This window comes from Lepus europaeus, chromosome 6 (assembly GCF_033115175.1).
Source record: "Lepus europaeus isolate LE1 chromosome 6, mLepTim1.pri, whole genome shotgun sequence".
NCBI classification, from domain to species: Eukaryota; Metazoa; Chordata; class Mammalia; order Lagomorpha; family Leporidae; genus Lepus; species Lepus europaeus.
The window spans coordinates 96,181,483-96,199,173 of NC_084832.1; the positions used below are offsets into that span (position 1 = coordinate 96,181,483).

At 43.1% G+C, this 17,691-nt stretch overlaps 1 protein-coding gene across 2 annotated transcripts in view; it reads left to right on the plus strand.

The window, feature by feature from the left end:
• The window catches only part of KDM5A (lysine demethylase 5A), a 99,002-nt gene that overhangs the window by 42,121 nt on the left and 39,190 nt on the right, over positions 1-17,691 (plus strand). For both annotated transcript variants that reach the window (XM_062194635.1, XM_062194636.1), the window contains exons 13-18: positions 2,692-2,811; positions 6,008-6,202; positions 9,716-9,897; positions 10,251-10,375; positions 11,004-11,154; positions 15,141-15,255. In XM_062194635.1, the coding sequence (XP_062050619.1) occupies positions 2,692-2,811; positions 6,008-6,202; positions 9,716-9,897; positions 10,251-10,375; positions 11,004-11,154; positions 15,141-15,255 (888 nt within the window). The remainder of the gene's footprint in view (positions 1-2,691; positions 2,812-6,007; positions 6,203-9,715; positions 9,898-10,250; positions 10,376-11,003; positions 11,155-15,140; positions 15,256-17,691) is intronic.

Consider the following 17,691-nt stretch of genomic DNA (forward strand, 5'->3'; position numbering starts at 1 on the left):
GCTGGGCCAGGCGGATGCCAGGAGCCTAGAACTCTGTGCAGGTCTCCCACATGGGTGGCTGGGGCCCAAGTACTTGGGCCATATTCCACTTCCACTGGCTTCCCAGGCGCATTCCTAGGGAGCAGAATGGAAGCAGAGCTGCCAGCCCCTCACATTGGTGTTCATGTGGGATGCTGGTATCACGGCTGCTGCTTAAACCCATTGCTCCACAGTGCCAGCCCCATGTGATATCTTTAATAATAATAATCTTTATTTGTATTTTTTGTATAAAGATTTCAGAGGTTTTAATATATGAGATAGTGAAGTAAATATATACTATGATATAACTTTCCTAGTTTTCAGAATTTGTAGTGATTTTTAAATAGAAACTAAAGCATGATAAAGTATAAGCCTAGTAAGTTTGTATATATACTCAAATATTTATTATAACCTTATTGAGGAAGCCAGTTAAGTAACATCTGTAGTGCTGCTTCATCTTTAAAGAATGAATTATACTAGAATCTGGTACTTTTCAGAAGACACATGTACTGTTATAAAATGAAGTGAGATTCAGATGTGTGGATTTTGGGGATATCCCGTATGACATATGAACTAATCAATCTAGTTTCTGGAAAATTATCCAAAGGTAGCAGGCAACTCCATCCTTTACCACTATTTACAATACAGCAATACAAAGCTTCTCTTAAAATTTTATCAAATTAGGGAACTAGTAGCTTAGTAAGAGTAACATTTTCTTGAGAATCTCTTGGCTGCTAATTTGTGTCATGAATTATAACTTAAATATCAGTGACTATTTTAAGAAAGTAGAATTCTAGCTACTTTTTTAGAAAGCTTTTATTTAATAAATATAAATTTCATAAGTACAACTTTTGGATTATAGCAGTTCTTTCCCCTATAACTGCTCTCCCACCCCCAAACCGTCCCACCTCCTACTCCCTCTCCCATCCCATTCTTCATTAAGATTCATTTTTAATTATCTTTATATACAGAAGTTCAACTCTAAACTAAGTTAAGATTTCAACAGATTGCACCCACACAGACACACAAGGTATAAAGTACTGTTTGAAAACTAGTTTAATCATTACTTTTTGTAGTACAACACAGTAAGGACAGAGGTCCTACACGGGGAGCAAGTGCACAGTGACTCCTGTTGTTGATTTAACAATTGACACTCTTATTTATAATGTCAGTGATCACCCGAGGCTCTTACCATGAGCTGCCAAGGCTATGGAAGCCTCTTGAGTTCACAAACTCTGATTTTATTTAGACAAGGTCATAGTCAAAGTGGAAGTTCTTTCCTCCCTTCAGAGAAAGGTAGGTCCTTCTTTGATGGCCCCTTCTTTCCACTGGCATTTCATTCAGCGATCTTTCATGTAGGTCAGTTTTTGCTCAGTGTCTTGGCTTTCCATGCCTAAAATGCTCTCATGGGTTTATAGCCAGATCTGAATGCCGTAAGGGCTGATTCTGAGGTCAGAGTGCTGTTTAGGACATCTGCCATTCTGTGTCTGCTGTGTGTCCTGCTTCCCATGTTGGGTCGTTCTCTCCTTTTTAATTCTATCAATTATTATTAGCAGACACTTGGTCTTATTTATGTGATCCCTTTGACACTTAATCCTATCTTTATGATCAGTTATGAACTTAAATTGATCACTTTAACTAGTAAGATGGCATTGGTACCTGCCAACTTAATGGGATTTGGAGTCCCATGGCAATTTTTTTAGCTACTTCCTAAATCCTGATATTTTCTTTTTATTTTTTTGTGGTAATTTTTAAAAAAACTTTTATTCAATGAATATAAATCCAAAGTACAGCTTATGGATTACAATGACCCCCCCCCCCATAACTTCCCTCCCACCCACAACCCTTCCCTTTCCTGCTCCCTCTCCCCTTCCATTCACATCAAGATTCATTTTCAATTCTCTTTATATACAGAAGATCAGTTTAGTATATATTAAGTAAAGATTTCAACAGTTTGCCCCCACATAGTAACACAAAGTGAAAAATACTGTTGGAGTACTAGTTATAGCATTAAATCACAATGTACAGCACATTAAGGACAGAGATCCTACATGATATTTTTTAAAAATTAATTAATTTTCTAGCCAGCGCCGCGGCTCAGTAGGCTAATCCTCCGCCTTGCAGCGCCGGCACACCGGGTTCTAGTCCCGGTCGGGGCACCGATCCTGTCCCGGTTGCCCCTCTTCCAGGCCAGCTCTCTGCTGTGGCCAGGGAGTGCAGTGGAGGATGGCCCAAGTGCTTGGGCCCTGCACCCCATGGGAGACCAGGATAGGCACCTGGCTCCTGCCATCGGATCAGCGCGGTGCGCCGGCTGCAGCGCGCTACCGCGGCGGCCATTGGAGGGTGAACCAACGGCAAAAGGAAGACCCTTCTCTCTGTCTCTCTCTCACTGTCCACTCTGCCTGTCAAAAATTAAAAAAAAAAAAAAAAATTAATTAATTTTCTATGCAATTTCCAATTTAAAACCAAGTTTTTTTTTTTTCATTTTCAAATATCTTTATATATGGAAGATCGATTCAGTATGTACTAAGTAAAAATCCTGATATTTTCTGATACGTGTTAACACTAGTGTTTTCAGTTTTAGAAAAGGCTTCTGAAATTATCTGATAAAATCTTTCTCTTTTTTTGTTGTTTTTGTTTTGTTTCTTTTTTTGTATCCCAATTTGCATTTAGGTATACAGGACCAATCAGTGTGCTGGCGAGTTTGTTGTGACATTTCCTCGTGCCTATCACTCTGGATTTAATCAGGGCTACAACTTTGCTGAAGCTGTGAACTTCTGTACTGCTGACTGGGTCTGTTCTATAACAAGTGGCTGTTGTACGTCGACTAACACCCCCATAAAATGTTGCTGAGTTGTCAGAGTTGCTTAGCTGGGTTCAGTTATGAATATTTCCATGAAGACTGGAATAAATGTTGCAGTGGAAAGTTTTTTTGAGTTTCCATATTATTTGTTTGGAAGATTTTTTTAGTTCTTTATGCCTCATCCATTTATAATTTTTGTCATTCTGTTTAAACTTTAAATGGGCAATTAATACTTTTCTAGAAATATATGATTCCTGCTTTCTCAGAGCACTTTTGGAGCTTACAAGCTTAATGCCTCTAAGGGCGCATTAGCAGGAAGCTGGGTCAAAGTGTTGGTGCCAGGATTTGAATTGGCACTCCCTTATGGAATGTGCAGATCCCACATGCAGCTTAATCTTAACACTGTGCCACAACACTTTACCAAAATCGTACAAGCATTCATTGAATGTTTGTGATTTATATGGTGCAAAGTTGATCATCAGGCTTTTAGAGATAAGTTCAAGTATTATTTCTACCACATTTTCAAATATCTAGCTCTGTTTTTTATTTTATAATATTCCAGGCCATTTAGGGAGTAAACCAACGGAAAAAAGACCTTTCTCTCTGTCTTTCTCTCTGTCTGTAACTCTACCTGTCAAATAAGTAAAAATCTTAAAAAAAAATTATATATTCTGCCATTATTTTCCTTCTTATAGACATTTCTTCTGCTATTTTATATTTGCTATATTCTCTTTAAAAAATTTTAAGACTATGTAGTGTACTTTTATGTAAATGATAATATTAGTGTTTTGCTTTTGTATGAGGTAGATATCAAAAAGTAATTATGGTTATGTGATACTGATGGGGAAATGACTGTATATTTATAATACACATTGTCTTTTTCTTTTAGTAATATATTTTTGTTGCCTTACTTAACCTTTTGGGGCAAATATATTAGTTATATTGGAGCTTATGTTTTCTATGCACTTTTTTTTATAAAGGTTGATTTATTTATCTGAGAGGCAGAGCTACAGAGAGAGAGAGGGAGAGTCAGAGAGAGAGAGGTCTTCCATCCTGTTTCACTCCCCATTTGGCTGCAATGGCTGAAGCTGGGCCAACCTGAAGCAAGGAGCCAGAGCTTCTTCGGGATCTCCCATGTGGGTACAGGGGCCCAAGTGCTTGGCCATCTTCCACTGCTTTCCCGGGCCATTAACAGAGAGCTGGATTGGAAGACGAGCAGCTAGGACTAGAAAGGGCGCTCAAATGGGATGCTGGTGCTGCAGGCAGAGGCTTAGCCTACTACGCCACAGCACAGGCCCCTTTATAGACAATTTATTAAGTCCCATGATTAACCATACAGAAGTAATATTTGTTTCCTTGATTAGTGAATAATCTAATAGTTTTTTAAGGAGATGTATTTACTTGAAAGGTAGAGTTACTGAGAGAGAGGGAAAAACAGAGAGAGAGATTTTCCATCCACTGGTTCACTCTCTACATGGCCACAATAGCCAGGGCTGGGCCGGACTGGAGCCAGGAGCTTCTTCCAGGTCTCCCATATGGGTGGCAGGGGCCCAACTATTTGGACTGTCTTTTGCTGCTTTCCCAGGCTATTAGCAGGGAGCTGGATCAGAAGTGGAGCAGCCAGGACAAGAATTGGCACCCATAAGGGATGCCGGTGTCACAGGCAGTGGCTTAACCCACTGTACCACACCACCATCCCAATGATCTAGTAATTTTAAACTTCTTCCTTGTTACTCTTTGGTAGTAGCATAATTTAGCAAGAATAAGACTAAGTTTAGGATTTTGCCTTGGATTGTACTGTATTTTTAAAAATTGAACCAACTTTTTTTTTTTTAAAGATTTATTTTATTTATCTGAAAGATAAAGTTACAGAGAGAGGTAGAACCAGAGAGGGAGAGAGGTCTTCCATCTGCTGATTTACTCCTCAGATGACTGCAACAGCCAGAGCTGAGCTGATCCAAAGCCAAGAGCCAGGAGCTTCTTCTGGGTCTCCCATATCGGTGCAGGGGCTCAAGGACTTGGGCCATCCTTCACTGCTTTCCCAGGCCATAGCAGAGAGCTGGAATGGAAGTAAAGCAGCTGAGACCAGTGCCGGCCCCAAAATTGAACCAACTTTTAAAAATTAATTTTATTTATTTTCATCTGCTTGGAAAGGCAGAGTGTCAGAGAGGGAGAAAGAGCTCTTCTCTGCTGGTTCACTCTCCAAATGTCCACAACAGGCAGCTGAGCAAGTCTGAAGCCAGGCGCCTGGAACTGCATCTCAGTTTTCCATGTGGTAGCAGGGGCCCAAGTTTGCTGCCTCTAAGGGCGCATTAGCAGGAAGCTGGATCAAAGTGTTGGTGCCAGTGGTGGCACTCCCTTATGGGATGTGCAGATCCCACATGCAGCTTAATCTTAACACTGCGCCACAACACGTTACCAAAATCGTACAAACATTCATTGAATATTTGTGATTTGTATGATACTTGGTAAAGTGTTGGGTAGGAAACAGGGTGATTCATATATGCGCTATGATAAGTTTCTGCCTTTTTTTTTTTTTAAAGATTTATTTATTTATTTGAAAGGTGGAGTTACAGGGAGGCAGAGGCAGAGAGAGAGAGAGATCTTCCAGCTGCTGGTTCACTCCTCAAATGGCTACAACAGTCAGAGCTGGGCCTATCTGAATCCAGGAGCTAGCGTGGATTAAGTAGGACTTCTCCCCCTTCTTTCCAATTTCTCCCTTCTAATATCTATTCTTGTTTTGTGGAAATGAATGTTTATTACTTAATCCTTAGTGGTCTGAACCTTAAAATTATATATTGATTGATTTTTACAGTATTTTTTTTTTTTTTCTATTAGGAAAGGCTCATATTAGACTGGTCTGAAAGACTGGTCTGCCTCGTTTATATGCCAAGGAAATTTTTGATGTACATGAATAGAAAATCAACAGCTTAGGCTAGAAGCTTTTAACATGTGAGATTATAGGAATTTTCTCTGAGAAAGCCTTTGAAATTCCTACTGGGTCATAAAGGGTTCACACACACACACACACACACATATAAATATATATAGTTGGCTCTTACATTCAAATAGAATTTATTATTCTGTCATCTTTATAATAAAAGGGAGGATCTGAAGGATAAATAGTGGCTCCGTTCCAGAATATGTTATTAACAATAATTTAACACAGAAATTTCTTGTTTTTAGTTGCCCATTGGACGTCAGTGTGTGAATCATTACCGCCGGCTAAGGCGTCATTGTGTCTTTTCCCATGAGGAACTCATTTTCAAGATGGCAGCAGATCCTGAATGCCTAGATGTAGGCTTGGCTGCTATGGTCTGCAAAGAATTGACACTCATGACTGAAGAAGAAACACGATTAAGGGAGTCTGTAGTACAAATGGTAAGTTTGCTAATGTTCTCTGTAACTGATAGTACTTACGGAATGTACTAAAAAAATAAACCTTTAGGAAGAATCCATTTTCATCTTGATCCCTGTAGAAGTTGAACACAAAAATATTAGTTTGGAGATGGTTTTTTTTTTTTTTTTTAAAGTTTTACTTTCCTTATTTGAAAGGCAGAATGACAGGACGAGCCCGAGAGGGAAAGACATCCTTTCAAATGTTAGTTCATTCCCCAAGTGTTTTCCACAGCCAGATCTGGGCCAGACTGAAGCCAGGAGCCTGGTCTCTCACATGGAATTGCAGCGGCCCAACTTATGCTGCTTTTCTAGGTGCACCAGCAGGGAGCTGAATTGAAAACAGAGCAGCTGGGACTCAGCCAGCACTCCAGTATGGGAGGCCGGCATTGGAAGCAGCCGCTTTACCTGCTGTACCATAACGCCAGCCCCAAGGTTTTTGTTTTGGCATTGTCTCTCATCACTCTCTCTTTCCTTCTTTTATCCTTACTGCTTTACTTTAATATGCTGGTGTCTATTATTAATTTGTCAAAGTGGGAGGGATATGATATACAGCATTCATCTTTTTTTCTTTCATTTATTTGAAAGGGAGAGTTACAAAGAGACAGGGAGAGACAGAGAGGGAGAGATCTTCCATTTACTGGTTTATACCCCAGATGATCACAGCTGCTGGAGCTGGGCCAGTCTGAAGCCAGGAGCTTTTTCCAGGTCTCCTACATGGGTGACAGGGGCCCAAAGACTTGGACCATCTTCTGCTGCTTTCTCAGGTGCATTAGCATGGAGCTGGATCCGAATTGGAGCAGCTGGGACTTAGAACCAGTGCCTCTATGGGATACTGTCATCACAAGAAGCAACTTTGCCTGCTGCACCACAACACCAACCCCAATCTACACTTTCCAGAAAAGAAATGTTGTTTTGAAAGTGTCTTTTGGCATTAGTGGTCCTTGGAGTATACTTGGGGAAATGGTGTCCGATTTCTTGAAGCAACCCCAACTTTGTTAGTTATCCTATTACTGTCCCTTTTGCCAGCTGTTTTGAAGCTGTATAAAAATTTTTTAAAGATTTATTTATTTATTTGCAAGTCAGAGTTACACAGAGAGACAAGGAGAGGCAAAGAGAAAAAGATTTTCCATCTGCTCGTTCGCTCCCCAATTGGCTGCAATGGCCGGCGCTGTGCCGATCTGAAACCAGAAGCCAGGAGTTTCCTCTGGGTCTTCCCACGTGGGTGCAGGAGCCCAGAGACTTGGGCCACCTGTTACTGCTTTCCCAGGCCACAGCAGGCAGCTGGATCAGAAGTGGAGCAGCCAGGACTCTTAACTAGCACCCATATGGGATGCCGGTACCGCAGACTGGGACTTTGACCCTCTACGCCACAACGCTGGCCCCGAAGCTGTATAAATTTTTGTAACCTTGGGTATACCTTCAGCTCATTTTAGGACTGTTTTTACATAAGAATAATTTTTAAAGAAAATATTAAATGTTAGTATGCCAGGATATAGCCAGGATGCTTCTAGGTTAAAATAATATGAAAAAGTATTTGATGAAAGAACTGGATTGTGTCTGCCAGTGTGTAAATTATCAGGTTCCTGCCTTGTTTAAGTGAAATTTGCTCTTGCAGCAGTTGTGTTTATAAGTGCCTTGCTCCTCAAGTGAGCAGAAACAGGCAAAGGCACCCTTATATAGTCAGTGGAAGTCTTGGGAAATGTACTTCATGATTCATGAGTCTTACTTTCTTAAATTGGCATCTGAATTTGATTTAACTTTTTTCTCTCTTTTTTTAAAAGATCTTATTTTTTGAGAGAGTTATAGTCAGTGACAGGGAGAGACAGCGAGAAAGGTCTTCCCTCCGTTGATTCACTCCCCAAATGGCCACAACGGCTGGAGCTATGCCGATCCAAAGCCGGGAGCCAGGTGCTTCTTCCTGGTTTCACACGTGGGTGCAGGGACTCAAGGACTTGGGCCATCTTCTACTACTTTCCCAGGCCATAGCAGAGAGCTGGACTGAAAGAGGGGCAGCCGGGATAGAACTGGTGCCCATATGGGATGCCAGCGCCACAGACGGAGAATTAACCTACTGCGCCTTGGCACCAGCCCCTAACTTTTTGATAGCTTGCTTACTTGCATATTTTATATTTTGATTGCATAATTTATTTTATACTTCATCTTTGTATGTGCTTGTTGTTAGATATTATTTTCAAATCATAAACTGTTAATTTAACTAATTCAAGAATGTATTATCCCTAATGGCAGTACATTTTTTTTTTTAAACCTAGAGGTGGGGGGGCCAGGCAAGAAGATGTTACATACAAGGAGAGGAAGGGAGGCTGCTGACCCAGGAGTGCCTGACATGAAGAGAAACAAAGGCATTTGGGCACCCCTTCCAGAAGGCAGTAATTTTTTAAAAATTAAATTTGTTTTATTTTGAGGAAAACCATGTGAAACAATTTATAGCTTAATGAACTATATGTTAAAGCTTGTCATCACCATTCAGTTCATTAAATAGAACTTTGTCAGCCACCCCAAAATCATCTCACAATTACAGGTTCCACCTTCCCCTTCTAAAAGCTATCTTGACTTTGTAGTTGTCACTTATTTGTATATCATTTATAGTTTTATCACACAAATGTTCATCCTTGGATATCAAAGTTTAGTGTTGTCTACTTAAAAAATTGAGTAATTTTTTTTATGCTTCTTTTAAAATTTATTGGGATCAGTGCTGTGGTACAGCGGGTTAATGCCTTGGCCTGCAGTGACGGCATACCATATGGGCACTGGTTTGAGTCCTGGCTGCTCCACTTACAATCCAGCTCTCTGCTATGGCCTGAGATAGCAGTAGAGGATGGCCCAAGTCCTTGGGCCCCTGCACCCATGTGGGAGACCCAGAAGAAGCTCCTGGCTCCCGGCTTCGGATCGGTGCAGCTCCGGCCGTTGCAGCCAATTGGGAAGTGAACCATCAGATGGAAGACCTCTCTCTCTCTCTGCCTCTCCTCTTTCTGTGTATCTCTTACTTGCAAATAAATAAATAAATCTTTTAAAAAATTATTTTCATTTAGTCAAAAAGGAGAGTGACAAGACACAGAGAAATTCCACCCCCTGGTACATTCCCCAGATGCCTTCAACTGCCAGGGCTGGGCCATGCCGAAGCCAGCAGCCTGGAATTCCATTCAGGTCTTCTATGTGGGTGACAAGGTCCCAAGCACTTGAACCATCATCTGCTTCTTCTCAGGATGTATTAGCAGGGAGCTGGATTGGGAGCAGAGTAGCTGGGACTCGAACTGGCACTCTAGATTGGGATGTGGGCTGTGTAAACAGTGGCCTAACCTGCTGCCCCTTACACCCACCCTAGTAATGATTATTTTTAGAAATTTTTTTCATGTTGTGCCATTGCACTTTTCATGTTTATGCCTTAAATCAGAAATTTACCCACAGAGATAAAATAACAAGATTTTTGATGCCTTAAAAATTAGATTTAAATTACTGGTATAAATTATATTTCAGGGTGTCCTGATGTCAGAAGAAGAGGTGTTTGAACTTGTTCCTGATGATGAACGACAGTGTTCAGCATGCAGAACCACCTGTTTTCTCTCTGCTCTCACATGTTCCTGTAATCCTGAGCGGCTTGTATGTCTCTACCATCCAACTGATCTGTGCCCCTGCCCCATGCAGAAGAAATGTCTTAGGTATCTAAAAGTGTCTTGTAAAGCCTCCATTATCTTTTTAATGATGTTGTTGGTTAATGATGTTTTTGGTTATTCCCTTGTCTGTCTCTAGATTGATACCTTCTGTTTGTTCATCTAATTCCCCTGCTTGAGAAGTAGTCCTTTAAAGTTGGACCATACTTGGCAGCTAAAATGTAGTTTCCGTGTTATTTATTTCATATGTTCTTTATCTCCCCTTGGTTTAAAATTGTGGGCTTTTTTGATTTTATATAAATCAAGATCCTGTTCCTCTGGCCATTGTACTTTTCTTAAGCTGATTGTACTTGAAACTTATTTTGAAATTGTTATTGGATTTTAATCTCTGTTTTTTATAGGTATCGTTACCCTTTAGAAGACCTCCCTTCTCTGTTATATGGCGTGAAAGTCAGGGCACAGTCCTATGACACCTGGGTTAGTCGTGTTACAGAAGCATTAGCTGCTAACTTCAACCACAAAAAAGGTTACTTTTCCTCCTTTTGGATGAATTTGTTGAAATGAATGTCATTTTAAAGAGGTCTTTTTTAGTTTGGGTTATTTTTTCCTCTGCATTGAGACTAAGGGGTTGATTGAATATAGACTTGATTTGTTGTTGTTGTTGAAAGGTTTACTCATTTTTATTTGAAATATAGAGAGGGAGAGACAGAGGTCAATCTTCCATGCACTGGTTCACTCTGCAAATGGCCACAGTGGCCAGACCTGGGCCAGACCAAAGCCAAGAGCCAGGAGCTTCTTCCAGTTCTTCCACATGGATAGAGGGGGCCAAGCACTTGGGCCATATTCTGCTGCTTTTTCCCAGGCCATTAGCAGGGAGCTGGATCAGAAGTGGAGCAGCCAGGAATTGAACCAGTGGGATGCTTGTGTTGTAGGTGGCAGGTTAATCTGTTATGCTACAGTGCCAACCCCTAGGCTTGATTATTATGTTTGTGAATAGGCATTAGGGAATGAGCACCCACCTGGTCAGCAGCTTTCATTGCACAGCTGTGGTAGGTTTATATTAGGTTGATAATACACTTGAGTGAGGTTAGGGAACATTTTAGAATGGCTTTTGTTCTGTGATCACAGTATAGGTATTTTATTTATTTTTACAGATTTGATTGAATTGCGAGTAATGCTGGAAGATGCTGAGGATAGGAAATACCCAGAGAATGAGCTCTTTCGAAAACTCAGGGATGCTGTAAAAGAAGCTGAGACCTGTGCTTCTGTGGCTCAGCTGCTCCTGAGTAAAAAGCAGAAACACAGGTAAGCCTAACAAAAGCTTGATTTTCCACTGGTTCTCTGTTGCTTTTGGCGTGAAAGTCAGAATTTTTCTTTAAAGCTGTCAGAAGTATGCAGAATGACTTTATTTTTTATTTTTTAAAAGTTTATTTATTTATTTGAAAGAGTTAGCAGAGAGAGAAGGAGAGGCAGAGAGAGATCTTCCATCCACTGGTTCATTACCCAGTTGGGCGCAGTGGCCGGAGCTGAGCCAATCCGAATCCAGGAGCCAGGAGCTTCGTCTGAATCGCTCATGTGGGTGCAGGGGCCCAAGGACTTGGGCCATCTTCTACTGCTTTCTTAGGCCACAGCAGAGAGCTGGATTGGAAGTGGAGCAGCCGAGTCTCAAATTGGCGCCCATATGGGATGTCAGCACTGCAGGCAGCAACTTTACCCGCTATGCTATAGCACAGGCCTCAAAAGCCAGAATTTTAACTCACCTGTGAGATCTGACATTATCTTTAACTTCTTGTGGCCTTGACTTTCTCTTTCCCAAAAATAAACCTGCTATTTTATTTTTGGGTGGCAGAGGTGCTCAGAAACTGTGAAATATTTTTAAATTTTTTTTCTAAAGATTTATTTATTTATTTGAAAGTCAGAGTGAGACAGAGAGAGACATCTTCCATCTGCTGATTTACTCCCTGGATGGCCTCAGTGGTGCAAGCTGGGGCAGGCCAAAGCCGGGAGCTTCTTCCAGCACTTGGGCTGTCTTCTGCTGCTTTTGCTGGGTCATTAGCTGGGAGCTGGATTTGGAGTGAAGCAGATGGGGCTCCAGCCAGCGCCCATATGGGATGCCAGTGTCGCTGTTGGAGGCTTTACCCACTGTGTCACAACACTGCCCCAAGAAGCTCTTTATCAAGTTAGTGTAAGTTGCTGCAGCAGGACGACAGTAGACAGGCCTGCTGGACCCAGTGCTGCTGATCACACTGAAGTTTGTACAGTGGCTGTGGGTCAAACACTTGGCTGTAGGCAGAAAAATAATTTTGTAAGGCCTACTAAGTTTAGTTTATTTTCAGTATAGCCAAATTAATTAATAGCTATACATTTTATGGCCTGGCATCATCTCTAAACTGGATGCATTTAATGACTTCTAAAATTAGATTTTTGAAACATGATTCCTGAATCTTGAGGTTTATATAAATTTTCTTTGAAACTTTTTTTTTAAAGATTTTATTTATTTATTTGAAAGAGTTACACAGAGAGAGGAGAGACAGAGTGAGAGAGGTCTTCTATCTGCTGGTTCTCTTCCCAGTTGGCCGCCAACAGCCAGAGCTTCACCGATCTGAAGCCAGGAGCTTCTTCCTGGTCTCCTACTTGGGTGCAGGGGCCCAAGGACTTGGGCCATCTTCTATTGCTTTCCCAGGCCACAGCAGAGAGCTGAATTGGAAGTGGAGCAGCTGGGTCTCAAACCTGCGCCCATATGGGATGCTGGCACTGCAAGCAGTGGCTTTACCCGTTACGCTACAGCGCTGGCCCCATAAACTTTTTTTTTTTTAAGTTTTATTTATTTGAAAGGCAGAGTTACGGAGAAGCAGAGAGAGAGAGGTCTTCCATCTGCTGGTTCACTCCCTAAATGGCTGCAACAGCTGGGGCTGGGCCAAACCGAAACTAGGACCCAAGAGCTTCTTCTGGTTCTCCCATTTGGGTGCAGGGACCCAAGGAGTTGGGCCATCTTCCACTGCTTTTCCAGGCCATGGATTAGAAGTGGAACAGTCAGGACTCGAACCAGCACCCATATGGGATGCTGGCACTGCAGGTGGCAGCTTTACCTGATGTGCCACAGCTCTGGTCCCTTTGTATAAATTCAAAAGTTCACTTTTCTGATGGGTAAAACAGGTTCCTTTAGACAACTGGAAAGCAAGTTTCCTTTCCTTAAGTTGAATAATAGGAAGAACTCCCAGAAAGAAATCTATTATTAGTAGGAGAGAAAAGAGCACAGTTAATTTTTACCTGTGTTCACACTGTCTGCCTTAGTTGATTAGTAGCTGACTAAAACTAGTTTTTCATTCATTAGGCCCCAAATTAAGCTTCCTCAACAGCAAATATCAAGATACTTAACAACATAGGATCCAAAGTAGTTTTGGGTGAAGGGATTAACTTCATAGTCTACCTTTTATGAAAACGGATTCTCTTATTTTTCCTTTCTCAAAGAGCTTTCCTTTCCTCAGTGCACTCTGCTGTGCTCTTCTGCTTGCGTTCTCCATCCATTCCAAGGCGTTTTCTTGCTTATGGCCTTCATACTTGCTCTCCGCTCTGCTTGTAGAATTCTTCCCACCGTATCCAGGTGGCTTGTTCCTTTACTTGTTTCAAGTCTTTTTTCAGATGTCACTTTCTTGGTGAGCCCTATTGTTATTATTATTATTTTAATTATTGTTTGAAAAGTAGACAGATCTTCCATCTGCTGGTTCATTCCTTGAATGCTTGCAACAGCCAGAGCTGGGCCAGGCCAGAGGCAGGTACTTGGAACTCATTCCAGGTCTCCCACCTGAGTAACAGGGACCTAAGTACTTGAATTGTCCATGTATTGCCTCCAAGGATGCTTATTGACAGGAGCTAGATTGAAAGCAGAGAAGCTGGGACACAACCGAGGCACTCTGATATGGGATGTAGGTGTCCCCGTGGCATCCTAACTGCTGTGCCAAATACCTGCCCTAGTTAGGTCTTCTGACAACACTTGTAACCTTCGTATCTATCTTTCCTGCTTTGTTTTTCTGCTACTTACCACCTTCTGATGTGCTAATTTACTTACTTATTTTCGGTCTCCTTGACTCTCACTAGGATATACACTAGACTAGAATGTCAGGGAATTTAAAAAAAAAGATTTATGGGGGCTGGTGCTGTGGTGCAGTGGGTTAAAGTCCTGGCCTGAAGCGTTGGCATCTCATATAGGCACTGGTTCTAGTCCCGGCTGCTCCTCTTCCAATCCAGCTCTCTGCTATGGCCTGGGAAAGCAGTAGAGGATGGCCCAAGTCCTTGGGCCCCTGTACCCACGTGGGAGACTGGAAGAAGCTCCTGGCTCCTGGCTTCGGATCAGTGCATCTCCGGCCATTGTGGCCATCTGGGGAGTCAAGCAGTGGATGGAAGACATCTCTCTCTCTCTCTCCTTGCCTCTCCTCTCTCTCTTTTTTTTTTAAATTTATTTTTATTTATTTATTTTTTTTGACAGGCAGAGTGGACAGTGAGAGAGAGAGACAGAGAGAAAGGTCTTCCTTTGCCGTTGGTTCACCCTCCAATGGCTGCTGCAGCCGGCGCGCTGCAGCCGGCGCACTGCGCTGATCCGATGGCAGGAGCCAGGTGCTTATCCTGGTCTCCCATGGGGTGCAGGGCCCAAGCACTTGGGCCATCCTCCACTGCACTCCCTGGCCACAGCAGAGAGCTGGCCTGGAGGAGGGGCAACTGGGACAGAATCCGGTGCCCCGAATGGGACTAGAACCCAGGGTGCCGGCACCGCAGGCGGAGGATTAGTCTAGTGAGCCGTGGCGCGGGCCGAGAGAGGATTTCCATCTGATGGTTCACTCCCCAGTTGGCCGCAATGGCCAGAGCTGTGCCGATCTGGAGCCAGGAGGTTCTTCCGGGTCTCCCGTGTGGGTGCAGGGGCCCAAGGACTTGGGGCATCTTTGCTATCCCAGGCCACAGCAGAGAGCTCTGTCGGAAGAGGAGCAGCCAAGACTAGAACCGGCGCCCATATGGGATGCTGGTGCTTCAGGCCAGGGCTTTATTTAACCCACTGCGCCACAGCCCCGGCCTCTGAGGAATTTCTTTAGTATTTTTGGTGTTTAATATTTGTAGATTAGGGGAACTATAATTTGGAGAGGTACTAACTGAAGAGCTTAAAAACTTACTTTAACGTGGAATCTCAAATGCTGAGATTCTGGGATTATTAGGTTCAAATTCTGAGCATAGTAGGAGCCTATTTGATGTCAGAATGACTGAATTTTTCTTACGTATATCTCAATGTTATTTTACATCAGGCAGAGCCCAGATAGTGGGAGGACCCGGACCAAATTGACAGTGGAAGAGTTGAAGGCCTTTGTCCAGCAGCTTTTTAGTCTTCCATGCATCATCAGCCAAGCTCGACAAGTCAAGGTAGAGTATTCCATTATTTTCTTGGGTAATATCCTTGATGGTATAGATTGTTGTTTGGGTTAACAGAATGGTATATTTGGGTGAGTTTTTATTTTGTTTCTTTTCTCATATGTATGCTGCTATTGATGGTTCCTTAGTAGGCACTTTCATGGTTTTCTTAGCCTTTATTCCCCTTTTAATATTCTGGATACAATGCAATTTAGAATTATTTTTTTTTTCTGTATTAATTTTAGGGCAGGATCCTTATTGAACATAGACATTACTGAAATGTAATAATTAGTTAAAAGACAATGAATGTGTAAGTGAGTTAGCTCTGAAATTACCAAGGCCCTATGTAAGTTTAATGAATATGTAAAATTTCAAATTATATTAATTTGCATAGTTAGTAGTAATCTTTTGATAGTTTGAAGTTTGTTTTTGTGTTTCAGGGGTCGAGGTTGTCTAAAATAGTTTTTATCAAGTTTATCAGCTTGCAAAACCTAATATCAGTTGTGTTGTTGTCTTCATTTAGTAAGAATGTTTTGATAGTTGACAATTTTTGTTGAATGACTTTTCTAAATATCTGTGACACAACACTTTCTGATTTTCTTCTTAGCTCATTGGCAATTCCTTAAGTCTTCCTTGCTGTTTGTTTTTTTGTTAACTTTTTTTTTAAGAATTATTTTATTTATTTGAAAGAGTTATAGAGAGAGGTAGAGACAGAGAGTGAGGTCTTCCATCCGCTGGTTCACTCCCCAGATGGCTGCAGCGGCCGGAGCTGCACCGATCCGAAGCCAGGAGCCAGGAGCTTCTTCCAGGTCTCCCACGTGGGTGCAGGGGCCCAAGGACTTGGGCCATCCTCTACTGCTTTCCCAGGCCATAGCAGAGAGCTGGATCGGAAGAGGAGCAGCCGGGATTAGAACCGGCCCCCATATGGGATGCCAGCGCTTCAGACCAGTGCTTTAGCCCACTGCGCTACAGATTCGGCCCTTGTGTTGGAATGAGAAGGCCATGCCAAAATGGCTGCTGGCAAGTGTCAGTTACTCAGTAATGGCAACTGGCTGTGATTAGATGGCTTTGGAAACCACATGGCAACAAAGCCTGCCTGGCAACAGGCCGTGATTGGATGGCTTCGGATACTGCCTGGCAACAGGCTGTGATTGGTTAGGGCATAAACTGCCCCTTGACCGGATTGGCTGCCTTGGCTATTTAAGCTGCTGTACCAACTGGAGTAAACGAGTCTGTGGGCTGCTCGCCTCTGGCCTGCTTTCGAATTGTTGGACCTCTCAGTTGCAGAGATGCCCACTTGCTCGAGAGGACGCCCAAAGATCCAGACTCCAGACCAGTTGATGCAAAAAGCACGAGGTTTTTATTGAACGTTTGCGCAAACGGGCCCCCACCTCAGGCGGTGAGGAGCCCTGAGCGGCAGTTTCACACAGGTTATATAGGCAACGAATTAGCATATTCCTAATGCGCATGCATAGGATTGGTCAGTTCAGAGGGACCATTAGCATATGGAATGCAGAGGTGGCACGGGATTGGCTGGTTCGGAGGGACAATTAGCATACCGGAGAGTGCTGAGGGAGAGTGCTGAGGGAGAGTGCTGAGGGAACGTGCTGAGGAGAGTGCTGAGGGAACGTGCTGAGGGAGTGTGCTGAGGGAACGTGCTGAGGGAACGTGCTGAGGGAACGTGCTGAGGAGAGTGCTGAGGGAACTCTGCTGAGGGAGAGTGCCTAGAGACTCTCTGAAGGGGAGTGGCAGCTCTGCTCTGGGCATGCCTAGAGGTTCTCTGAAGGGGATTGACTTTTCCTTCCCAGAGAACGTCCTGCCCGCTGGACTCTGGGGAACATCTAACCTCTTAAGAAGCCCCTGATATCTGCCCAGGCCTAGTTTCTTGTCCCTCTCCCCCATAAGGGTCCTTCATTCCCTCCTTTTCTTTTTGCAAAGATTTTAATCCTAAAATCTATTGGACCGGCCTGGGGAGAGCCTGCCTCACTGGAGGGAGGGAACTCTGTTCTTGCTGGGCTGGGTTGGGTTCCACGTTAACAATTGTGGAGCATGGGGATTGGAAAAACAATGGGGAAAGGCCAGGAACATCACAAATATTAAACAGTTTTTGAAAGTCTTAGCTTGAGTGGGTTCTGAGTGCGCTGGAGCTTCCATTTGGCTGGTCTATCCGGATCCTCGCGGCCCTGGGGAGGTGGTGCTCGCTTCACGTGTGAGGCGTGGACCCAAGCAGCGATTCCGTCGACCTTGAGAGCGGTGGGAGTTGTCAACAGCACAGTGAAGGGGCCTTTCCACCGGGGCTCTAGAGTCTTAGATTGGTGCCTTCGGACATACACAGCGTCTCCGATTTGGAAAGGATGTGGGATGGTTGTCGTCTTGGGTTGGTAGGCTGCTGCAAGAGGTTTCCAGACCTGGTTCTGGATGATCTGGAGTGCTCTCAACCGGGCCTGT